This window comes from Neovison vison, chromosome 1, assembly GCF_020171115.1.
Source record: "Neovison vison isolate M4711 chromosome 1, ASM_NN_V1, whole genome shotgun sequence".
Classification (NCBI taxonomy): domain Eukaryota; kingdom Metazoa; phylum Chordata; class Mammalia; order Carnivora; family Mustelidae; genus Neogale; species Neogale vison.
In genome coordinates this window covers 259,284,256-259,310,805 of record NC_058091.1, presented here as the reverse complement: position 1 = coordinate 259,310,805, position 26,550 = coordinate 259,284,256, and the positions used below count along the sequence as shown (strand labels likewise).

Here is a 26,550-nt window from a genome sequence, read left to right as displayed (position 1 = left end):
GAGAGCGAGGGGGCACCAAAGAATCCTCCCTGCGAGATTCTACTGGGACAGCTTGCAAGCTCATGCATGCTAGAAGGCCCAACCCTTGAGCAACGAGCAGGCTTTAATATATGACAATTGGCCAATATACCTATAAGAGCAGGGAGGTTATCCCTGGCACCGAGGTATGCTGAGAAGAAAGATTTGCTAAAAATGAGATGGTTGGATTCCTGTAAAAGCAAAAGTGAATTACCATCACTCCTTTCTTATAATCATTAAATTCTATGTAATGGAAGATTAAGCATCTCAGGGTTAGTAAATTTCATTCATTCTGGCCAGCTACACTCTTAATCTAGGAAGCGCTATTTATCTTGGAGGAATCGGTTTTAAATTGTGTTATTAATTTATCTACACTCCTTTGCACAGAATTGCTGGGGCCCTGGGATTCTTGGGGGAAAGGTAATATAAGAGAAAATGACTCTTGCAAGAACAGGGACTTCGGGGCTGCACACCTAGCTTGCAGGAGACCTTGAGCATAACCTTCAAGGGGCTCTATTAGAGGCAAAAGTAGGAGAGAGCAGAGCTTAGAAGCTCCAGTGAAAACCAACTACGTTGATTCCTCACCCACCAGTCTGAGAAACAGCGAGGGAGGGGTTCAGGGCCCTTGCTGAAGGGCCAGGCACTCCTGTGTTGAATCCCACCTCTGCCACTTGAGGGTCTGTGTGATTTGGAGCCAAGGATCTAACATGTCTGAGTCTCTATTTCCTCCTCCGGAAAAGTGGGGGGTTCCTTTACACATTCTTTGTGAGCATGGGATGAGCTCTTAGCAGAATATGGTGTGTTCCCTCAAAGGGTTCATATTTACCATCTTTATTTATGTATATCACCTTATATTTATTTACATAGTTATATAATAGTTTTATGTGCTCACCTTTAAAAGATCATGCAGCCTGGATGCTCTGAGAGAGAGGCAGTTGTTAATAAAGCTTTACTCTGTAAATGCTCAACAGTGCCACTCCTCTTTCCCATGCTCACCACAGTTGCTGGAGAAAACTGCATTTCAGTTATTCTCAGCATTTCATAGATGGTCGGTCCCCAGCCTTCTGAGTGTTGACTGGTGAGCGAATGGGACTTCCTGGGCATGAAGCTCTGGATTTGGTTGCCCGTGCATGAGACTAATTCCTAGTCATGCATGATAGGACATGTACCATGTACGGACATAATCTTCTATCACAAAATAATGCAAATGCTTTGGTAAACTCGTCAGGAAAAAGAGAAGCTAGAAGGAAAAGAGAGCTAGAAGCCACCAGACTGTCGCCTCTGCACACTCTAATGGCATGTGGACACCTCCCCAGGTAGACTGTGGAGCTGGAGCTCCTACCCTTGAGTGCTTTGCTCAGTCAGCCTCTGAGGCACCATGATGGGAGGGAAGGTGGCTGACACAGTGCATCACCATGCTGAGTGCCCTTCCTGGAGAACGCTGCAAAGGAGGGAAAACCTCAGGATCCTTCGAATGGCCTTTCTTGCGTTATCTAATCTTCCTAGGAGCAAAGGCATTAATGAGAGGAAGGACGGAATGGCCCTTTCGCATGTGGCTGCAAATGGGCTGAACCCTCTGCTGCGTGGCCTGTGAGCTGTAAATGTGTATTAACACTGACACACGTCAATGTATTATTAATCCTAAAAACCATGTGGGCTCTGACAGCCCATCCAGTTATTGGCCTTTCAGCCCTAAGTACCTCAGCCATTTAAGAACTCCTCGCTCTAAATCCATTTGCAGATGGACGTCCATTCTGCATTATGGATCTGTAATGGCGTGTGCATTTAGCTGCTTAAAAGGACTCTCGGTGTGTGTTTTGCATTCACCACCTGTACTGTGGCTGGGTGCACACTCCGAGGGTGCATTAGCCATGGTATATAATTGATCCTTGTGAAACAAATATTGAGCGGCTGTTAAGAGTAGTTACTCCTGCATACTCAGGCGCTGTTCCTGAAATCAGCCTTTGAACTTGTTGCATATTTTAATTTCGCTCTTGAGGCCTACAGTGGACAGAATTGAAGTATTAAAGAATAAAATTGTTTTCTCCTTGTCTCCCTCTTCATTTTTGGCGAAGTTGCCTTTAGAGTATTAGAAGTAAATTACATCTTTGCCCTAGCCATATTTCTTCCTTAGTATTTTTGAAATGGACACAGTTTAAGCTCCTTCATTAACAACAATATTGGGAAATATTCCAAGCCTTTATTTCCTGAACTTTTTTCATGTGCCGCCTTTATGATTTTTGCCCAATTCATGAGCCACCTGTATTATTATGTACTTAACGTATCTCTTTAAGTCAACTCATTGTGTTTACATAGATAAATTTCTTCTAAAAGGAACAATGTGAAAATCCGAAATTTAAAAAGAAAAAACTTATCAGTTACAATAAGAGGAGATGTTCGTGCCACCTTTGATCTGTCAAGAGAGGAAAATTTTCAGTCACGGGCATTCAAGCCAGGTCAGCCTCTCACACATGTGTTCACATCAAGAATCCCAAAAGTGGACCTGAGCCCATGTGCAAGAGCCTGGCTTCTAGACAGATTCGAGCCTTGAACACCTCATTTTCTAAATATTGGCTCCTCAGAGTAACAAAAATCGCTAACTACCCCTCTGTGATGAAGTGAGAAACCAGAAAAAATAGGCACACAGATTTAACGGTACAAGCTTCAAGTGAGTAAATGTAATGATTAGCACCTAAGTTACTGGTGAGTTAAGCCTCCACTTTAGATTGTTTTTAAATAACAACTAATAGTTATTTAATATTCAGCATCTACCAGACATTGCCTGAAGTACTTAAGACACACCATCTTATCCTTTCTCATATCAACAATATGAAATAAATCCTATTTTAACTACCCCCCCTGTTTTAAGGGTTTCTTTTTTTTTTTAATATTGAAATCCTTTCAGACTTGCACACGGGTTGCAAAAATAGTACATACAGCTCCCATACAGAAGTCACCTAATGTCAGCATTTTAAATGATCATGCTTCAGTCACTGAAATGAGGAAATTAACACTAAAGCTGTTATTGACTAATTTACAGACTTTTTTTTTTTCCTGGTCCAGATCCCACATTGTATTTAGTTGTCATGTCTCCTTTGTCCACTCCAGTCTGTGAAGGGTCCTCAGTCTTTTCCTTGTGTTTCATGACCTTGTTCATTTCGAAGAGTCCTGGTCAGGTGTTTTTCAGTATGTCCCTCGATGTGGGCTGGTCTGAGGTTTTCTTGAGATTAGGTGGAAGTTGCACATTTTTAGCAAAATGCCATGCCGTTGTCAGTGAGTTATATCAAAGACGCACTTCTGATTTTCAGCCAGAAAAAAAAAAAAAAATAGAATGTGGTTGTGTGTGTGTGTGTGTGTGTGAGAGTGTGTGTGAGTGTGGGTGTGTGAGAGTGTGTGTGGGGGGGTGGGTAGGTGTGTGGGTGTGTGAGTGGGGGGGTAGGTGTGTGAGTGTGTGTGTGTGTGTGTGTGTGTGTGAGTGTGGGTGTGTACGTGTATGTTCCCACCATAGCTGTGGGGCTCCACCCCGCCGGTCCTGCACGGTTTGTCTGTGGCTGTGACAGGCTGCCACTCATACGCAGCTTCTGAGCCCAAGAAGCTCCGAAGTGTTAGCAGGAAGTAAGTGCAGCAGACAGAGTGAGATCATGCTCGCCAGCGCAGAGGAGAGACAGCTGGCCCTGAGTCTCCTGCCACGCAGAGTGGCACATGCCATCTCCCAGCTGTGGCCCATGAACACTTCTCTTCTTTCTTGATAAAAGCCTGAGGAGGGCCCAAGTCCCAAGTCCTCCCTCAACACAAGCTGGCGTTCACCTTTGTTCCCTCCCTGACAGCGGTGCCCAGGATGCCTCCGGTCCCGCCAGTTTCTGCTGCTGCAGGCAGCAGGCAGACTGAGACCCTCCCGCCAGGGGAGAAATTTGCCACGTTAGTAGGCGAGATTCCCATCATATCCGAGCAACCAGGTCTGTGTCCAAGTGACAGAAATACGGATTTACTCCCTTGACCTCACACGGCGCCTCCCGTGCCCTCAGACGTGCTGTGCAGACGGCAGCTCCTTGTCTTCTTATAAACCTGCCAGTCCGCATCAGGCATCTGAAGACAGCCTTGCAGGGAATGGAGGAATCAGTCAGCATGAATTTGCAGAGCATTCATTCCCCGGCCCCCACCGACCTGGGGTCCTCAGGGGCTCAGAAGTCAAAACGGAGCTGACCCGCACATCAAAAGAATGTGTAAGGGTTCTAACACATTGTTCCAAGTCAGCTGAGGGGACAGAATTTACTCGTGCCTCCAACAGATGCTTATTATGGGCCTGCTCTGAGTCAGGGACTGCGCCAAGTGCCAGGAATACGAGGAGCAAGCGTGCCTGCCAGGGCCCTGCCTTCTGAGAGCTTCTGGTCTGCTGCATGCACGTGATCGGCAAATGGGAAGTATACGTGTGAAGTCTTAAATGCTGTTATGCAGACTTTGAATGGTGGAGATGTTATTTTTTTCAAGATTTTATTTATTTATTTGAGAGTGTGGCAGAGAGGTACAGTGAGAGAGAGAAGCAGACTCCCCGCTGAGCAGGGAGCCTGATGTGAGGCTCCATCCCAGGAGCCTGGGATCATGACCTGAGCCGAAGGCAGATGCTTAACCCATGGAGCCACCCAGGCATCCCAAAAGACATAGGCATTATTAAGAAGATAAGTTTATGAAGAAATGAAGTATGAATCTATAAAAATAGCCAGTTAATATCAGGGAATGTGGAGAAAATTCTATGGAGAAGTTCAATAAAGGAACTACACTGAATGTGTCTTTCAGTGTAGAATTTCATGAATTGTGCAGTGTCATAAGCAATGTGTCTGGATTCAGGCTCATGCGCAAATGGCATTTCTTTTCCAGTACTTTGTCCCGTTCTCCATCAGGATCCTCTCTCAGTCCAGCTGTAATTAAGCTCATTATTGAAATTATTGTTTAGTCTCCAGTTTTTATTATTACTGTCCCCCTTGCCTGACTTTCTCATGGCTTGAGTGCTGTTTCTTGGGGGCTGGATGCTTTTTAATTATGCTTCCTTTTTTCTTTTATTTGCTTTTATTTGGAGGTCTTTCTTTGACTCAAGATGCTCCTTGGGTTGCTTGTAATGCCATCTTGCATTTCAGAAAACATCTGAGGCTTCCAATTCTTCTGTTTTGAGGCTGGCTCAAAACCGAGGCTGGCCTCGGACGGCTTATTCGCTTCCGAGCTTGAGGCCCCAAACCTGCATCAGAAACTTAAAACACCAGAGCCTTACTTGTTAGGTAATGTGTATTTCACAGGGACAAGAAGTGACAGCCGCCACTGCTCAGCAGCTGTCAGGGGAGGCCCAGAAATGCCAGAGCCGCGGGAATGCAAAGCCTTCTCTCTGGGGGTGGGTCTCAGCTCCTACCCAGCTTCTGTGAGGGCTTGAGAAAAGAGAATAGGGATCTTGCCATTTTTCTCCTGTTAACTGGCAAATGTCCCCACTACCCAGGCCCTCCTGGGCTTCCAGCCCTCGAGTCAAACTCCTCCTCATCTGTCACGGCTGACACTTCCTGAGTTCCGACTCCGTGCCAACCACTGTTCTCAGCCACCACATAGCTCTCTCATTTAACCATCAATACCCCTATTTTATGTACGGCTGCTATCCCCTTCTACAGATGAGGAAAACGAAGCTCAGAGAGATTAGGTAACTCGCTAAAGATCGCTCAGCCAGCAAGGAGTATTGCTGGGATTCAAACCAGGCATTCTGGCTCAGGCTCTTCATACTAGACCATGAGATCGGCCTTAGGAGAGGTGCGGTATAAGGAAGAGGGGCTTTCCAAGCAGTTTGTGTGGTGGTGGCACGCTAGGATTTGGATCTGAACCCAAGGAAACTCTATAGGAGAGGAAACTAGAGTTTACTGAGCAGGAAGCGGCTGAGCCGGCATTCAAAACAAAGTCCGTCTGACTTCCGAGCCTGCCGCTCTGCGCCACTCTCCTCCCCTCCCAGAGAGATTCGTCATCTTCCTCATCACATCATTTGCCAAGTGCTGTCAACCTCCACCACGCTCTGCTCCGTTTCTCCTACCTTCACCATCTCTGTACGGCGCATGCGCCCACCAGCCTCTCTCCGATGGCTTTCCCCCTATTCAGGACCTCCAGCATTCTACCCAGCTCCGGGTGCACGTACAGCTACTATCTCTGCGAACACCTTCAAGAGCCAGGTGCCTCCCACAGAGGTTACCAGACTTTGGTTTGCAGACGCTTAAGTTTATGTTTACATGGGGAAGTTGTTACAAATGCATATTCCCAGGCTTGCCCCACGCCCTCCCCGCCTCCACCAGCCAATTCTAAATCCATAGGACTGGGCTGGGGCTCAGACATGTGCATTTTTAACAAGCCTCCCAGGGGAACTCTGATGCAGGTTGCCAGGGACCATATTCTGAGAATAAAGAACGTTCTTAGAGTGACATTCAAGATCGTTCATGATTTAAGCAGCTTTTGCACTATTATCTGCTACTAAAGCTCATACACCATAGTTTCTAGCTACTTGTCATCCATAAAGCGTCATGGCCCTGCTTCTTCCCCTTTGCTCATGCTGCTTCTTCAGCTGGAACGTTCTCATCAGTCCCAACCTTTCCTATCAAACTGCTACTCCCAGGTAGGTTCCCACCTCCCTGAAACACCCCTAGACAGGACCCTACAGTCACACAGGGCTTAGCAACATCTTGGCAGTGCCCCTTCCTTCATGCTGGGCCAGTTTCTGGCCGGGCGAATCCATCCGTTTCTCCTGCTGGATCACACGGTTCAGGCCGTCCTCTTTATGACACCTCCTCTCACCCAGTTTGGTTCCCACGAAGCAGTGTGTGGTCTCTAAATGTTCAGAGATTGGCAGTTAGGGGGTAAGACTCGTAAAGAGGAAAACATTGCCAGAAAATGTGCAAGAATCAAATGAGTGCTGGGGAACAGGGTTCTAATTTATCAGATTAATCATGCAGTGACGAATCAAGCCAACTTTGAGGCACAGATTTAAACGAAGGGAAGGAGGGAGGGAGGGAGGGAGGGAGGGAGGGAAAGAAAAGAGGAGGAATGAAAAAAGAAAGAAAAAAAAGTTGACCTCAATCCCGCATTTTATGTGCATTATCTCAGAAGAGCGCAGTGATTAAGAACGAAACCGAGAATCTGAATTTACTAGAATCGAAGCCGTGCTCCTCCAGTTAACTGGACCCATTTTTAAAAAATTACTTAACCTCCAGAAGCCTTGGTTTTCTTACAGTAATACTACCTGTGGGGACTAAAGAGTACATTCATGTCTAGTGTGTAGAACCGTGCTTGGCATGGACCGAACGCTCCATAGACATTAGGTAGTATCTGTCTTCATGAGTCTTCATGAAATCACTGTTAATATCCTTATTTTACTGGGGAAACAGAAACTTAAGGAAAGTAAGCTACTTGCCCACAGTCACATAGGAGGGCCCGATTTTGAGGCTGTGTCTGGCTGACTCTGAGGCTTCTAGGCCTAACGTCCACACAGGAGAGAAGCTTGGCAGGAAGATGCCCCAAATCGAGGGTGGCTACAATTCCCAAAGCCCACATGGGCAGCTCAGGCTGACCGTCCTAGCTGGGCATGGCCTCGTAACCTGCTTTCCCCATTAGTCTCTTCCCTCAGTGGACTTCTGCACTCAGGAAAGGAAAGGCACGCCCCTCAGCCTCTCCCTGCTGGTGAAGGGGTCCTCTCCACCGCCCCAGAAACACCTCTCGCAGAACTTTTCTTAGCACAGAAGTCACCTCCCGCTTTTTCAGCCAGAGTCAGCTTTCAGTTGAAGACACTCAGGCCACACTGCTCCTCTCCCAGAACAAGCACAGATGCACCCTGGGCATGGTTCTTCAGACCCTCTGTCTTGCACACCTGTCTCCCTCTGCTCCCTCAGCCCCCTTGACAATCCACAATAATGCAGAAGGGCCAGGGGCCATGGTATCTGCCACAGCACATTGCGGTATGATGGCTGAATCCTACCTCTCCCTCCACCCACCCCTGACCTGAGAAAATGTGCAGGAATTCCTTGGCAGCAAGGGCCCAGGACAAGGGGCTTAAAGCAGAGGCACTTGGAAAACACTTGGCAGAAGAGACTGAGGCACTATGCCAATGGTTCTGTATGATTATCTCATTTCATCTCCACAACGCACATCGTTATTTTCCCCACTTCACAGCTTAGGAAACTGAGGCTCAGAGAAGGTAAGGCACTTGCCCAGGTACAGCGTTAGAACCATACTCATCAGGTTCACCTGTTAGTACACAGCTTGCTGGGCTCCCTCCAGAGTTTCTGAGTCAGTCAGTAGGTCTGGGGTCCTAGCCTCAGCCTGGGGAGCTTGCTAAATATCCAAACTCTCAGGCCCGATGAGTCAGAATCATCTTCTGATTCCAGCCCTTCTGAATCAGAATCTGCACTCTTAGAGGATACCCAGAAGACTCTTGTCCCATTCGGGTCTGAGTCTAGATAACATTGCCCTTGAACTCTGCCGCGACTCCCCAAAGAGAGTTGTGACCAGAAGCAGCAACATCACTTTGACCCCCGCCCTGGCTTCCCGGCTCACAAAGGAACCACACCTCCAGCACACGAAAGTCACAGGGTCCATTATTTAGTGGCCTCCTGTGAGCCCATGCCCGCCGCCGCCGAAACTGGCTGTTGGCGTTTCCCGTGCTTGCTGTGTTACCAAACAAATCGCTTCTCAGGGCTTAAATCAGTCAGCCCTCCCCCAGCTAAATTGCTTTGGAGACTAGAAAGGTTTTTTGTGTTTTTTTCCCCCTGTTTTAAGCGACTAGGTAAGTTGCAAAGCAGTCTTAGGAAGCAGAGTGCCTAACCCTGGGGGAACTTGCTATCGATATGACGCACAGAGTGTAAGTAGCTGAATTTTAGAAAAAACTTCTGTATTTTAAATAAACCAGTGTTGAGAGAAGAAATTGACTGGGATGAGTGATGTGCAAGAGGGTGCTTTACCTTTATAATGGGATGAGTCAGAATAATTTTCTCCTAATAAAAAATGATAATGAAATCCATCTATAGATTTCTAATGGTTTTCCAGGCACTGTACATAGCACTTTATAGATACTATTTCATTTCACCTGCTTAAAAACACAATGAGGTAGTACTCCTGAAGTCTTGTCCCACTTTAAAAATAAGGAAATCAAGGCTGAAAACAGCATCTATTGTCACACAGCAAGTAAAAATGAAGGGAAATTCAGGCTAACTCCGAAGCCTATGCTCTACGAGGAACTGCTCTACTGGCTGGGGAGACAGCAGTAAATAAATAGACCCTTTAGGTCTTCTGGAAGCTTCCGTGCTTGTAGATAACAAGACACCAGTAATCTGTGAACACCTCTCATTGCTTGAACCACAGTAAGTGAAAAGCTACCTCATTTCTGGACTTGAGCTGCAGAAAGGTTTACTGTGTATTGTGAAGAATTTAAATATTAATTATGTAATTAATGTTGTTCAGTCGCACATGCACACACGCACAAAAACTTAGACGTCTCTTAAGAACAGCTTAAGCACTTACCGATTGAGAACTTTTATAACTCTCAAAATGGAGGCCTCCCCATATCTCTACAGGTATTTTAAATGAATTGAATTAATCATAGGCTTAAAAGTCTCTTGCGATCTTCGTTAACTTCCCTGGGTTTAATTAAAACATCTGTGCACTTTTAATTTATCGATTCATCCAACTCATATGTCATGTTTTTAACACACCCCAGCATGCTCTGCATCATTTTTAACCCGATTTCCACTTAACTAAAGCAATTAAATTCACCCCGGATTAATTAAAGCATCCATACTTTCGTGCTTAAGTCAGCGTGTGCGTCTTTCCCCACATGGCTCCTGAATGTCAGAGATCTGACACACCTGATGAGTTTTTTGTCCTTCTGGAAATTCTTCCCTGAATCGCTTTCCTGCTTATTAATGTGCCATTTGACAGAACAGGAATGAGGAAGTTGGTGCACCTGAACTTTGGCCCTCTGAGCCAGAGAGTCTGCCCCTGTCTGTCAGAAGTGCCCTCTGCTTTCTCCTTCTCTTCATGCGGGTCCTGCCAGGTCTTGCCCCCACCGAGACCAACTAGCATCGGAATGTTCTAGGCAGGAAGTGGGGGGTGCTGTTCGGGTTAGAGGTGACCATGATGATTGGAATGGCTCGTGATCTTTGCATTCGTACTTTTATAATTGTCCCTTACTTCTGTTTTCCACTGTTCTCACTCTTCCTACACGAACAGCCCTTTATCGCCCTGCCCATTTACTAGGGAGGGAAAACTGAGGCATGGAGGTCAGCAGGCTTAGTTGGGCACAATGAGCCATGGAGCTCTCCAGACAGTGACAGGTTATCTCCAGCACCAGGAGAAATAGTTTGCATTTCTGCACACCACCCCCCCACCAGCTGTGTTTGACAGAGCCCCATTTCACCTCAGCCACTGCAGTATTGGTGGTTATCAGTCTCTTGACTGTTTTTTTCCCCCGATCTAATAAGCCAAGGATTATTTCTTCTCATTATTTTATCTATACTTAATTAATTGTGAGTGAAACTATGTGTCTTCTCATACTTCTTTCCGCAGTTTATATTTCTAGTTGTATGTTCTTTGCCTGGGTTTTCATCATCCGTCACTTCCTAACCAATTTGTAGGAGCTCTTTGTGTATTTCAGATATCAAACTTTATTCTCTAAAATGTGTTAAAAATATGTCTTCCTGGAGTTGTTCATCCCTTAATTTTGTTTAGGGCATTCTTTGTAGTATAGAAAATGTAAATCTTATGTAATCAAACCCGATCTTCTTATCCTTCTCAATCTGGAGAGTTTGTCTTCCTTACATATCCTCCTCCCAAGAAAATAAAATTAGTCTTCAGTATTTTTTCTAATGCTTTTGTCACTTTTTCTTCTATTTAGCTTTTTAATCTGTGTGGAATTTTTTCCAGTTTTACTGAGAAATAATTAACATACATCACTGTATTATGTTTAAGGCATACAGCACAATGGCTTGATTTATATAGATCGTGAAATGATCTGCATAGTGTCACCTACCGTATCTTCCCATATAGATGTCTTTCTCATAAAAAGAAAAGAAAGATAAAAGAAAACAGGAAAAAAAATTTCTCTCCTTGTGATGAGAACTCTTGGGATTTTCACTCTCTTCACTACTGTCCTATATATCGGACAGCAGTGTTGGCTACAGTCCTCATCCTGTACATTAGAGTCCCAGTACTTTTTTATCTTAGAACTGAAAGTTTGTCCCTTCTGACCACCTTCCCCAGTTCCTCTCCCCCACCCACCCCCACATGTAGTAACCACAAGTCTGATCTTTTTTTTCCCATGAGTTTGGTTTGTTGTTGTGCTACTTTCAGATTCCCCATGTAGGTGAGATCACTTCTGTCTTTCTCCCTCTGACATTTCACTTAGCATAGTGTCTTCAAGTTGCATCCATATGGTTGCAAAGAGGATGTCCTCATTTTTTATGGCTGGTTAATATTCCATTGTGTATATACTGTACCTTCTTCATTCGTTAACCCATCAGTGAACATTCAGACTGTCCCTGTGTCTTAGTGGTTATAGACAATGCTCCTGTGAGTAGGTGGGTGCAGATATCTTTTTGAGTTAGTTGGTGGTTTTGTTCGCTTTGGGCATATTCCCAGAAGTGGAACTCCTGGTTCATGGTGGTTCTATTTTTTGAGGATCCGTATACTCTTCTCTTCAGTAGCTGTACCAGTTTACAATCCCACCAACAGTGACCACATGTTCCCTTTTCTCCACATCCTTGCCAGCATGTGTTATCTCTTGTGTTTTAATGATGGACATTCTAACAGGCGTGAGGTGAGACCTCATTGTGGTTTTAATTTTCACTTCCCTTAAGGGCTGGTGATGTTGAGCATCTTTTCATGTACCCATTGGCCTTTCGTATATCTTTTTTGAAGGAATGCCTATTCAGTTCCTTTGCCCATCTTTAAATAGGGTTATTTGCTTTGTTTTTGTTTGTTTTGCTGTTGAGTTGTATGACTTTCTTACATGTTTTGGATATTAACCCCTTACCAGATACATGGGGTTTGCAATTTTGTTTTTTTTCCCTATTCTGATGGTTGTCTTTCAGTGTTGATGGTTTCTTTTGCTATGGAGAAGCTTTTTAGCTTGATGAAGTCCCACTTGTTTCTTTCTATTTTGTTGCTTCTACTTAAGGTGTCATCTCTGAAAAAATCATTAGCAAGATCCATGTTAAGGAGCTTTGTTCTTATGTTTTCTCCTAGGGGTTTCATAATTTAAGGTCTTATATTTAAGTCTTTAACCTATTTTGAGTTAATTTTTGTGAGTGATGTAAAAGAGAGGTCCAGTTACATTCTTTTACATGTGAATATCCAATTTTCCCAGCTCTGTTTATTGCGGAAGCCATCTTTTCTCCAGTAAATGCCCTTGGCTCCCTTCCTAAATATTAGTTGACCATATATGCTTGGGTTTATTTTAGGATTCTCAGTTCTTTCTCTGGGTCTATGTGTCTGCTTTTATGCCAGGACCATACTGTTTTGATGACTATAACTTTACAGTATAGCTTGAACTCAAGAAGTGTTGTATCTCCTGCTTTGTTCTTTCTTGGGATTTCTTTTTCTATTTGTGGTCTTTTGTGAACAAAATGCCATTGGAATTTTTTTTAATTTTATTTTATTTTTCAGTGTTCCAAAATTCATCATTTATACACCACAAATTTTTATAAACTGCATTGAATCTATAGATGACTTGTGTAATACTGACATTTTAACAATACTAATTTTTCCAATCCATAAGTACAGGATATCTTTCTATTTATTTGTGTCTTCTTTGATTTCTTTCATCAGTGTCTTGTAAACCTCCCTGGTGGTCTAGTGGCTAGGATTCAGTGCTCTCTCATCAGTGTCTTGTAGCTTTCAGAATAGAGTTCTTTCTCCTCCTTAGTTAAATTTATTCCTAAGTATTTTCTTGTTTTGATACTATTGTAAATGGCATTAGTTTCTTTCTTTTTCAAAAAATTTGTTATTAGTATATAGGAATACTACTGATTTTTCTATGTTAATTTTGTATCTTGCAACTTTATGGAATTCTTCAATTAGATCTAAGTTTTCTGGTTGAATCATTTAAGATTTTCTCTGTATAAAATCATGTCATCTGCAAATAGAGAAAATTTTACTTCTTCCTTTCCAATTCCAGTGCTTTTTATTTCTTTTTCTTGCCTGATTGTTCCTGCTGGTACTTCTAATAATTTTTTGAATAGGATTAATGAGCGTGGACACCTTTGTTTTATTCCTGATCTTAGAGGAATATCTTTCAACCATTCACCATTGACTATGATGTTAGCTGTAGGCTCATTATATATGGCCTTTATTATGTTGAGATATGTTCCTTCTTTGCCTAATTTGTTAAGAGTTTTTAATCATGAGTGGGTGATGAATTTTGTCAAATGCTGTTTTTCTGTGTCTATTGAGATGGTATTATTTTGTTTCTTTTTATTAACATAATGTGTCACATTAATTGGTTGATGTATGTGAGCCATCCTTGCATCCGAGGGATAAATCCCACTTGATCATGGTGAATGATCCTTTTAATGTACTGCTAAATTCAGTTTGCTAGTATTTTGGTGAGAGTTTTGCATCTATATTTATTAGGGATACTGGCCTGTAGTGTTATTTTCTAGTAGGGTTATTTTTTGGTTCAGGTATTAAACAATGCTAGCCTCATAAAATGGATTCTCAGCCCCCTTGCATGGGTGGGAAGATCAGGGGCCACTCCAGGCTACTCTCCGTTTCCCAAGCAGGAAATCTCCAGTTGGGATTTTTTGGAAGAGTTTGAGAAAGATTGGTGTTAATTCTAATTTAAATGTTTGGTAAAATTCACCAATGAAGCCACCTGATTCTGGGCTTTTCTTCACTGGGAGATTTTTTTATTGCTAATTCAGTCTCCTGACTGATAATTTGTTTATTCAGATTTTCAAAGAACTTTTCCACCTCTTCTATGTTGCACAATTTGTTGGTAAATAGTTGTTCATAGTAGCCTTCTCTGATCCTTTGTATTTCTATATTATCAGTTGTAATTTTTCCTTTTTTGTTTTTAAATTTGTTGATTTGGATCCTTTTTCTTTTCTTCTTCTTGGCTAGCCTAGCTAAGGGTTTGTCAATTTTATCTATCTTTTCAAAAAACCAACTCTTAATTTGGTTAATCTTCCCTATTGTTTTTCTGTTCTCTATTTCATTTATTTCTGTTCTAATCCATATGATTTCTTTTCTTCTGCTAACTTTGAGCTTAGTTTTTTTATTGTCTAGTTCCTTAAAGCATAGAGCTATGTTGATTATTTCGGCTCTTTTTGCTTCTTCTTTTTTTTTTTTTAAAGATTTTATTTATTTGACAGAGAGAGATCACAAGTAGGTGAAGAGGCAGGCAGAGAGAAAGGAGGAAGCAGGCTCCCTGCTCATCAGAGAGCCCGATGATGCAGGGCTCAATCCCAAGACCCTGAGACCATGGCCTGAGCTGAAGGCAGAGGCTCACCCCACTGAGCCACCCAGCTCTTCTTCCTTCATAATGTAGGCATTTATTGCTGTAAACGTCCCACTTAGAACTGCTTTTGCTGCATCCCATAAGTTCTGGTGTGTTGTATTTCTATATTCATGTGTCTCAAGAAGTCCTTTGCCCCTTAAATTTATTCTTTGATCAATTGTTTTTTCAGGAGGATGTTTTTTAATTTCCATGTATTTGTGAATTTTCAAGTTTTCCCTTTGCTATTGATTTCTATTTTCATGACACTGTGGTCTAAGAAGTTACTTGGTATAATTCTAACCTTCTTGATTTTTCTAAGACTTGTTTTGTGGCCTCACATATGGTCTATCCTAGAAAATGTTCTATGTGCACTTCAGAAGACTGTATATGCTGCTGTTATTGAGCAGAAGGTTCTGCATATGTCTATGAGGTCCATTTGATCATAGTGTTGTTCAAATCAGCTATTTCCTTATTGATTCTCTGTCTGGATGATCTATCCATTGTTGAGCATGGGGTATTGAAATCCCCAACTATTACTGTATTACTGTTTATTTCTCCTTTTAGCTCTGTTAGTTTTTGCTTTATATATTTAGGTGCTCCAGTGTCAGAAACATAAATATTTACAATTGTTTTTCTCTTATTGATATATTGACCCCATTATATAATGACTTTCCTTGTTTCTTTTTATCATTTTTAAAGTCTCTTTTGTCTGATATTAGTATAGTTACTCTGTCTTTTGTTGTTGTTATAGTTGTTGTTACTGTTTATTTGAAATGTCTTTTTTTCCATCTCTTCACTCTCTGTGTCTTTGAGGCTAACACCAGTCTCTTAGGTAGCATATTTTGGCTCATGTCTTTTTATCCATTCTGCCGCTCTTTGTATTTTGATTGGAAATATTAATCATTTACTTTAAAATAATTATCTGTAAGTAAACACTATTGCTATTTTGCTAATTGTTTTCTGGTTGTTTTGTAGAGCCATTGTCTCTTATTTCTTATCCTGCTGTCTTTTTTGTGTGTTCTGTTGTCTTTTGACATCAGTATACTCAGATTTCTTTATTGTATCTTTTGTGTAATTACTACAGGATTTTCTTTTGCGGTTACTGTGTGATTTACATAAAATATTTCAAACTTATGACACCGTCTTTTAAACTGATAACAACTTAATTTCAGTAGAATTCCTATATTTTACACTTTCCCCACTCACATTTTAGATTATTGCTATTAGAGTTTACATGTTTTTCTAATATTGTATTACTTAGAACTAGAGCTAGTGCTATAAGTTAGTTGTGTACCACCGTTCCCATATTGAAGAATCTAACTATATATTTACCATTACCAGTGAGATTTACACTACCTTTTCATGTTTTTATGCTGCTTATTAGCATTCTTTCACTTTCACTCACGAAACTTCTTTAGCATTTTTTGTAATGAAGGCCTGGTGATCATGAACTCTCTCAGCTTTTGTTTATTTGGGTAGGTCATCATTCTTCCATTGTGTTTCTGAAGAATAACTTCAACGGGTATAGAAATCTTGGTTGACATTTAGTTGTATTCAATGTTTGGAATATGCCCTCTCATTTTCTCCTGGACTGAAAATTTTCTGTTGAAACATCAGTTGATTGTTCTATGGGTATTCCCTTGTATATAACTTCGATCTTTTCTCTTGATACTCTTAAAATTCTTTCTTTGTCTTTGATGTTTGGCAATTTAATTAATATGTCACAGTGTAGCCCTATTTGAGTTCAGCCTATTTGTGGTTCTTTCAGTCTCGTGGATCTGGATATCCATTTCTTTCCCTAAGTTTGGGAAGTTTTCAGCTATTATTGCTTTAAGTATATTTTGTCTTCTTTTTCTCGCCTTCTTGAATTCCCATAATGTGAATATTATTTCTTTTCATATGTCCTATAATTCCTATAGGCTTTCTTCACTCTTTCATTCTTTTCTTTTTGCCCCACCATCTGGGTGGTTCCATTGTTCTATCCTCCAGCTCACAGATTCTTTCTTTTGAAAGAATCTACCACTTTTGAAATTCTCTACTGAATTCTAATATATTTAGTTAGTATATTTTTCAACTTGAGGAATTTTTTTCATGGTTTCTATTTCCTTGCAAACTTCTCATTTTCTTCATGCATCATTTTCCTACTTTCACTTGGTTGTGTTTTCTTGTAGTTCACTGAACTTCCTTAAGAGAATTATTTTGAATTCATTGTCTTGACAGTTCATACATCTCCATTTCTCTAGGGTCAGTTATTGGAATTTCAGAGTTTCCTTCAGTAGTGTCATACTTACCTGATTCTTTTGTGGTTCTTGATTCTTTATGCTGTTATCTGCATATTTGAGTAATGGGGGGACTCTTCCAGATTTTACAGATTTGCTTTGGAAAATACAGCTTCTCCACAATCAGCTCATTTTGGCTTTCTGGATGTGGCTAGTGGTAAAGTCCTTGGGCAGGTGGGGCTTGCTATTATGGTCTGTTTGGGGGCAAGAAAACTGTTTGAGCCCTAAGGATAAGGCTGAAAACAGTTTAATATGACTACTGGCTTGGTTCCCTACCCAGGGGAAGCTATCGGATAGGCTCCATGGTTTCCTGGATTCTCTGGTCAGGCTTAATAAATGGTCAGGACTAGATATTATAGTCAGTAATAGGTGGACTATGAATTAGTCAGGGCAGCAGGCCAAGACCCAAGGTTTGTACAGTTCATTGTTTGGGAGTTTAAATCAGGCCAGGGTATTCACTGAATTCTCTGGTCATATGAAGCTACTCATTTTGCTTTCCAGACAAAGGAAACCACAGGCTCTGCTCTCTTTTTAAATGCCACTGTATGTAGGGTTGTTGAATGGGCTATGTAGCTTCCCCATGTGCTCTGGTCAGGTTCCTTGGTCAGACTGGCTGAAGGCTGTACTCAGCAATGAGCAGGGCTACAAATTAGATTCCCTGCCAGGGCACTGTGGGGGAAGCTGCTCTAAAACCAGTAAAACTCTTTTGTTGTCTTAACGCACACTGACTTGTACTCCAAGCTCCAGGGCCAAACAGGTCTACTGGCTTTGCTCTGCAAACTGTTGGCTCTGCCTGCCCTTATTCTCAGCTCTAGCACCACCGGACCAAGCAGTTTTCATGGTTTTTTGACAGTCCTAATATGTAGGGCCAAAGGTCACACTCCACAGTGTGTGGGGCTATCTCTCAGCCCCCTGGCCTGGGTGGGAGGGGGAAGGACTGCTCCAGGCTACTCTTGATTTCCAAACAGTCTCTCTAGCTGGAAGGGCCTGAGAGCTGCCTTCAGCCTTCACCATGAATTAATTCCTCTACCTGTGCATAGCACAGAAACCCTCCATGCCGGGTACTAGCTTTGCTTCAGGGGCAATCACCTCTTCCTCTCTGCCTTTTAACTCAAGCACCACTGGGCTACACTGCTTCCAGGAGTTGTCACGAGCCCTTCTGGTTAGATGGCGCTGGAAGACCCTCTCCACCGTGGGTAGGGCTGTGATTCAGATCCTTGCTTGGATATGGGCAAACTAGGTTCTAGAGCCCACAAAATCCTCATTTAAAGATCCATATTAGCCAGGTCTGCATCCCACCAAGTCCTGTGGTCAGAGTACACCCCCACCTTTGTTCTGCAGATGAGCAAAACTGTTGGTTGGGATACCCTTTGGGCTGTTTAGGTATGAACTTGGTCTGTCAGGATCCATGAGCTAGTTGGGGCAAGCCCCTCCCCATTCTCCCTGGCAGTCAGATTCCCAGTGGTTGGAATACTCCTGCAGTCCCCAGTGGTTGGATTCCCCTGCAATCCCCTGTGATTCCCTTGAGATCAGACTAGGGGATTCCCACATAACCACTCACAATGGTGGGGGTTGGGGCTGGTTGTACTTCCAGGATTCTTTTTTCCCTGAAGGCTCAGGGAGATGTCTCCACGTGGTGCTGCCACGACATGGGGGAGGCACTGCAGTCGAAGGAAGCCACTCATGTCAGGTTGTACTGTTGTCTGTCTCTGAGCAGCAGGAGAATCTTCAGCCTTACCCCCCTTGTTCTCAGATTCTCTCACTGCTATCTTATTCATGAATTGTGGTTAGTTATTCTTCTTATAAAGAGAACAAAGTCAGGGAAGTGCCACCATCTTGGTGACATCACTCTGGAATTTATTTTTGAATACACTGTCCAGTAGATGTTAAGCTTTGTTGCCTACCAAATGATTGCCATTTGCAGGGACCTAGCAGGAAGTGAAACCTATCTTTCCTAACACATTATGCTTGGCAACCAAGCTAATTCCACAATCAGGAATGACAACGGGGCACCAATTTTGTTGTTAAAGACACTGAACTTTGCTTGCTTTGCCTTTGTAGCCCAAATATTACAACCTCAATTGCTTCAGGAGAATTAAGGCATTTTTATTTCTACATCACTTTCTTTCCTACCACCTAACACAGCTACTAGCACATACTAGGTTATTCATAAATATTTATTGAATAACTTGGAAGTAAGGCCACCAATTGTTAGTGTGATTTTGACAATTTACCCAGATTACTAGGTTCAAGTATTCTCGTCTCTTTTCCACAGAAGCTTTCAGTCAAATTTCAAATAATTTTTTTAAAAGGCACAATATTTGACACTGCCTCTGTACATCTAGCCCAGCCTATAAATAACTTGGCAAGATGCAGATATTTTCACTTGCCTTATGATTCAGCCTTTTCAACATCTCTACATCTTCTCCAGGTATTTCCTCTACTGCAAACTCCAGATAGATGGGACTTGTTTTACTTAAAACAGCAGACATGGGTGGCTTGTCCTGTAACTTTCCACTTAGTAAGTAACACTGATCATTCATTTCATCCCTTACAGAAAACTTTGGGAGCAAAAAAAAAAAAAAAGCTCCAGCTTGATCATAAATGAATTTTACACAATTTAGGTGAATAAATTCTCTCTCTCTCCCTCTCTGTCATCAGCCTATTAACTTGTCAGTCATTAGTGGTAGTGGTCATTTATTTTTCTTCTGCATGAATCTAGTTTCCATCTACTAGATTTAATAAAACAAGAATAGTCACTTGGTACAAACATTTTAATTAATTTTAAATAGTAGCATGAATGCACAGAGTTCTGCACCTATAAGCCTTAGGAAGAGGAGAGAGAAGCAAAGACATAAAACACTCTACATGTGATTCCAGAACCCCCTCCCACCCACAACCAGAGAAAATTGGGGGAAGAAGAAGATGAGTTCTTTCCATTAGTGTTATTTTATAATCTTGTGCTGGAGGTGGTGTGGTAATTCTATGTGTGTGTGTGTGTGTGTGTGTGTGAGTGTGAGAGAGAGATAGAGAGAAAGAGCATGCACACGTGTGTGCACATGCATGTGTACATCTGAGACATACTGCATTTTTAATTTTATTAACCCTTGCAATCAATTTGGGGACTTAGTTTGGAATTTCCAGAGGGAACATCTGTTCATTATAAACTATGTGTCAGCTACTGCTTTGAGTCCTTACACACGTAATTGCACTTAATGCTCCCATCAACTCTGAAAGACAGTATTCTGAAGGTAAACTTGGGTCTCAGAGAAATGCAATAATCTGGCCAAAATCCCAGAGCTGGTAAGTGACAGATCAGCTTTTAAACCTAGCTCTTTCTGCCACCAAAATCCTTACTCTTTCCAATTCTGTTCTATATCACCTTTGGGCAGGTGTGTGGAGTCAGGAGTTATTTGTCCTATAACCTGTCAGAAAAAATCATGTAGATTTAGTAATAGTAAAAATACAAGAAGAGTTATGAATATGAGAGGTCTGCACTTCACATTCAGCCTCTCAAATGAGGATCAGCCTGAGCCTTGCATACTGTGAGGCTCTGGGTTGAGTTACGTCTGAGAATGAATCAGTTACTCCTGCTCTCCGTGTGGGTCAGCCCAGTGATCACTAGAAGGCTCACCTCTGGCTTTTGCACTCTGTCCCAGTGGCAAATGGATTACAGGAGAAATTCATTCCTCTTCAAGCTGCTTCTGCTTTTTTATGTGACATCAGCCAAGCCCATCCAGTGGCCTGCTTTCCAGAGAACAGCACAGAGTTTTGCATTTTTTACCACACTCCTGGTGAGCACGCAGCAAACATATTGAAAGAAGGCTGCATTTAGAATGTGGAGAATTCTTTGACCTCACTATTCTCCATTTTTCCCCTGAGTAATTTAAGTAGGTCACATTTTAAATTTGATTTCCCAGGCACCTGGTTTAAATAAAATCCATTCTTACCTTCCAGACAATCCCTTTTTTTTTTCCATCACATGGAGTTTATGCAGAAGAAAAACAGTTTCAATACGGATAAATAAAATATTATAGCTGTACTTTATAATTAATAATGACAGTACTTATTTGCTCCTACTTTCTTCCCTCTTCTACTCTTTGAGAGGAGAGGAGGTGCAGTGGGAGTCCAGTGGTGGTGATTTGATGTAACTTTCTCTGCTGTTCATGGCAGCTTGTCCAGTATAGAATCCTCCAGCCAGAAACAGCCCTTGGAAGCTCATTCCACTGCATGTATGGCTGCCCTCTTCACTAGTTTCCCATTTCAGTGGGCGAGAGTACAAGTGGGGTAAGAAATGATGCCAACTCTAGTCTTCCCAGGAGAAGAAATATCTGTAATGTTGCCTAAATTAGAAATGGAAAGTGGGTTTCCTCTTGAATGCCAACTCTGCCTTCTTGCAGGTCTCAGCCTTGGTCATTGAGGTTTTGAGGCTCTGTCTAGGCTCTGGGTGACGAGAAGCCATGATTGTGATCACTCGACGATGTCTGCAGAGGTGCAGGAAGGGAGAATAGTAGTTCGTGTGCATGTATTTGCCATTCCTAGCATAGAGTTTCGTGAGGAACTGACATCAAAAAATTTTGCTTTGTCTTTCAAGCCCTCTCAAAACTTTGCAAAAGCTCATATTTTTCTCATTGTTCATATTTGCACAGTCCCTAACCTGAATCTTGGGCACCCTGGGTTCAATGTTTTCTTCTACCCTCTCCTAGACCATCAGTATGGGTAACCACTCTATCCAGATCTCTGATTAAGTATCCTGGGGGTAGAAAGCATGTGCCCTACTCTCTCAAGGACAGTCTAGCCAAAATTCAATATGTGGCTTTGATGTTCTCCCTTTTGAACTCATTATTGTCCTCTGGTAATAGAGGGTAGAAGAAGGGTAAGAATTCTACTGAGAATTATACCCTAAATAATTTTCACAACTTTTGTGTTCTAAAATGTTTTCAGAGAGGATATCTCTCAATCATACGTCAGCTGCTAAGATGTTTTTGTTTCAGGTCAGGTCAGTTTATAATTAAGTTAAAACATGCACTTCCCCTAGAAAAAGGTACCATGTGTGCAACATGAGGTCTCCTCCAGCAGCTGAGTTTTTTTTTCCCCACATCTTCCATAAATGCCCATTTAGCACTTACCCATAACCTGTTTGAGGATCTCTAAATATCAGGAACATGGGAGAAATATTTACTTATGTCAACATTGATGAATGCCGAGCTGAAAGGAAATCAACAGTGATGAACATGGTCCTGTCCTCAAGGAGTTTCCTAGAGCTCTGGGAAATTAGACACTCACAGAAGGAAAGTCAATTATTATAAAAACAGGACAGAAACCTGACAAGAGGGGATGACTGATGAGCCAGGGGGGCACAACAGACTGCAGAGTGATTTGATTAGAGGTGCCACCGCTTCACAGGACCAGGACATGGTGTGGGCTGGACGCATCCACGTACATGTGCATTCCCAATCCCGGGAGGACCGGGAGTCACTGACACATCCTGTTGGCCATCCCTGAAGGCCCTGAGGGCCAGTGCCATAGCAGGGAGTTGCATCCTGCTTTTAGCCGCAAATGAGAGACCCAGTGGGAAATTTAGGTTCTTTACAAACTGATTCTGAAACGTCAAGTCCAAAGCCTGAAGGTGACCACTAAAATCCCATTCTTGATCTCTGAAAGGGGTGAATTGGCACAACTGAGGCAAAACTGGTAAGAACCATTGGTAATTTCGTACTGGACAGTCTTCACCAATTCTCAGCCTTCTTCCTATCAATGGATGCGGGAGAGTCCCAGCTGAGACAGGAACAACCGGAGGTTGCCTGTCTCCTGCCTGCTCTCCCCTTCTTGCTTTTTTTATTAGTCCAGGCACTTTTAGCCTATCCTTTATTACACATGTTGTGCTTTGAGGTAGGCAGAGTCATCCCTTTGTGGTCTAGATAAGAAAACTGAGGCATAAAGAGATTAATCCCCCTTCCTTTTTAATGGACATCAACTTGGCAAGATTAGGAGCTGACTAACCAGAGGATAAAATACTCAGCAAAATGGGTTCTGATCCCCTGCACCACTAAAAATAACACTTGTGTCCACATAGCTTTATCAAGGACAGAGCTGAGAGTTGGGCCAACCTGCTTTCCAAGGGGGCTCCCCGTCTTCTGAGCTTTGTGACTTTGGCCACCTACCTACACCTGACTGGTCTGTACGTCATGTGTAAAATGGGCATCAGGATCCCATCAGGATCATCGAATACTTATGACGGTTAAGTAATAAATTGCACATTTGAAGCTGTGCCTGGAGCATAACAAGAATGGCAGTGGTGGTAGCTGCTATTATTAGTAGCATTTTTGTGGTAGTCCTTGTGATGGTTACTGTTTCTCTAGGGTCGGCTCTGCCCCTCCACCACCAGGGTCCCCAGGCTAGGACGCTGCAAGCAAAGCTGAAATTCCAGGTGGGCTCCACCCCCCTTAGATGGACAGAACCCTGCAGGCACTGCCCCCTGTGACCTGGTGCTCTGTCTCTGGCTTTTGCAGCTGCCTGCCCTGTCCTGTGCAGTGGGAATGGACAATATTCTAAAGGGACGTGCCAGTGCTACAGCGGCTGGAAAGGCGCGGAGTGTGACGTGCCCATGAATCAGTGCATCGATCCTTCCTGCGGGGGCCATGGCTCCTGCATCGAAGGGAACTGTGTGTGCTCCGCTGGATACAAAGGCGAGCACTGTGAGGAAGGTAAGCGCTGCAGGGCCAGCCTGGGCAGCAGCAGAGGAGGGAGGCGTCTGTAGACTCAGACTTTTGCTAATGAGCCCAGTCCAAGGCTCCGCATTTTGCAGAGGAAAACTTAAACATTTTGCACAGAGAACTTCAAATGCCTTGGCTTTTGTAGACTTCTAAGATTGAAGAAAACACAGCCTGCGGAGTGGTTCTGGGAGGAATGCTTTGTTTTACCATTCTTTATGTTAATTAGCTACTTTTCCTCTTTAAACTGCTTTCTCTGCCTTTGTCTTGCAGCTCTTTCCCTGTAACTCCTCCTCCCTTCCTGCTCCTTCTTTTCCTTTTTTTCTTTCTCTCACAGTCTCTTATCTTCCTTCCTCTTTGCTTTGCTTTCTTTAAAATCCTCTGATTTGGGAATTACTAAAGCTATCCAGAAAACAAAACCAGCAACAACAAAAAACCACCCAAGAATCCTTAATCTCCTGTCTTCCCTATAGCTGTTTTTGTTGTTGCTTTTTTTTCCCCCCTGAAACTCTCCCTGGTAATCTAGTACCTACACATGTCTGCATACATTTTAGCAAAAATTAATATCAATAGGAAACAGTCAGGCTTGAAAGACGATATAAGGCACCCATGTCATTTAGACACGATGTAGGTCACATTATCCTGGTACCTAAATCACACAGAATTAGAGGAGGGTGGGGGGGTAGCACAGTAGTGAGAGAGTAGGAGAATTCTGAAGAGCTCACTTTAGCATGCATTGTGGTGGCCTCTGAAACCCATGGGGAAAAGTTAGGGGTGTAGTCAGCTGAATCTAGTCTGAAAAAACGTGATCAGAGATGCGAGTTGGTGATCAGACAGAGAACACTCCTCTCCCGATGTGATCCGTAGCCAGCTTCCACGAGTCTGAGTCACTCTGGTTAGTGCTTTCAGAAAAGCTATTTGGTACCAAGGTGTTGGGATCTATAAGGCAAGGGAACCCCGCCAAACTGCCTGCCAGCCTTCCCCCTCTATATTTGCACCTCCCGAGTATGGTCTCTGGCTGTCCATCTGTTGTTTCTCTTTATATAAAATATCAAGCAGAGTTGGTAGGAAGGCATGAGCCTAGGTGTGGTCCATCCCTCGTCCACTCCCCAACCTTTGAATTGACTCAGTTGTGTTCATCAGCTTAGCCACTTATCCTCTACGTCTGTCATCCAGGCAAACATCCCCATACAACTCAAACAGCCTTTTTTCCTCCCAGTGGAAAAAGAAGTGTCAACTCTCCCAACAAACTGAGGAAAAAAGTGAAGCCCACAGCCTACCCCATGAGAAACAGCTTGAGAGAACCACCCAGCATGCCCCCCAAGAAAAGACTGTTAGGCGCCATATCCCGTGTTCTCTCTCAGCTTCTCAGTGCCAAGCTGATAAGAAGGGACCTCAGGCGCTCTGAGGTTCTCAGGTGTGAGCAGATCTGATCTCCCATCCCATTAAGTTATGGATCTCCAGTGTTCTGTAAAACCTAACCAATCATTACTGCCTTTACCACAAAGTAATGACAGTAACTCACCCTTAGTAACATACTGAAGCTCCCCTTCTGAAATCTCCCATTTCATAGTTTATAGAACTCTGGCTAAAAGAGAGTCCACTTCCATGACATTATTCTTCTAAGATTTTTCCAATACATCAGTGGTAATGCCCTTAATGGGACCCAGAAGTCTGACCTCCAGATCTTCATTGGCTCAACACTTTATATATTTGTTCCTCTGTTATAAAAGGTAGCCTCCCTCCATCTGCATCATAAAACCAAATTGGGAGTTTGGATGGAAGAAGGACTGATTTAATAACCCTGCTTGAAAGGTTGAAGTTCTCAAAGATAAATGGATTGCAGAAGGCAAAGCCGCATTTGCTGAAAACATGGGAGAGGCCAATAATATGACAAGAAAGGTTAAAGCGACCTTTTGCATACATCATTTGGCGAGAAGGAAATGATAGAGCAATGACATTGCCCGTCTTAGAATTTTTTCCCTCCAGTAAAGATTGCGCATATCTGTATGAGTAGAATTTCAAGTGACTTCTCAACTTTCTTCCTCTCCCAACCCATCGTATTTAAATGTTCCGAATGAATTAACCATCCAGCAATACAAGGAAGCCACGTGGACCATTATGAAAGGATGAAATCTCCTCTATTGATTTCTGCTACCCAAAAAGAATGAACCAAGGTGATTCATATGCTGTTTTCAAAATAGGAAATGAAATCAGAAAGTCTGGATCAGCACTTTTTTCTTCCATTTAGCTTTTTTATTTCTGATATTCATCATAGTCATACGTTCAAACAATTTACCTGCAATGGCCACGGCAACGAAATCAATAGTTGCCATGCTCCATTTTCGCTGCATAAACGTTGTTGTACTATTAACAAATTTGCACAAGAAAATAAAAGGACGGTTTCCTGAGGTTTCATGCAATGATGTCTGGGGGAGTGGGAAGGTGATGAGCGAGGAATTGACATATTAGTTTAAGTCAGCCATGTTTTCATGTCAGTTTCATGGTTGAGTCATTTTTCAATGACATTTAACTTCATAAATGTAATTCATGGTTCTTCGGGGGTTTATAGTACATATTGTTTGTAAAACTCCTTGACCTCTTTTTTTATCCTTAGGGATAGAAATTGCATTCACAACCCTTTTTTGTCAAACCTACAGAGGGCCCAAGACTAAATGAGTTCTAATGATTTCAGCTGCCAGGGGGCTGGTGTTGTAAGGCACACGGTACTTAGCTGGTAAAGGCCACTGTCCCCCTTTTAAGTATAACACTGTTTCTATTTATAAAGCTTCGTAAAATGCCATAGTCCCTCCTGCCTGCTAAAAACTCTAAGGACGTGGCCACAAGACCATCTTATGAAATTGGAAGCAAATTTAAAATTCATCGTGAAACTGCTCTTCTTAAAGTCTGGATTTAGTTATTCCATCAGCTGCTGTAACATATTTACTGGTATGACTGAAAGGGTTAGCTCATATTTCTAGATACAATAAATGATTCTTTGGATGACATTCCACTCCTGGGCTAATAAATCCCAGTGGAT

General features: G+C 42.6%; 1 protein-coding gene across 17 annotated transcripts in view; it reads left to right on the top strand.

The window, feature by feature from the left end:
- TENM2 (teneurin transmembrane protein 2) overlaps positions 1-26,550 on the top strand; it is a 1,132,942-nt gene that overhangs the window by 957,380 nt on the left and 149,012 nt on the right. For all 17 annotated transcript variants that reach the window (XM_044229881.1, XM_044229874.1, XM_044229866.1 and 14 more), the window contains one exon: positions 23,310-23,504. In XM_044229881.1, the coding sequence (XP_044085816.1) occupies positions 23,310-23,504 (195 nt within the window). The remainder of the gene's footprint in view (positions 1-23,309; positions 23,505-26,550) is intronic.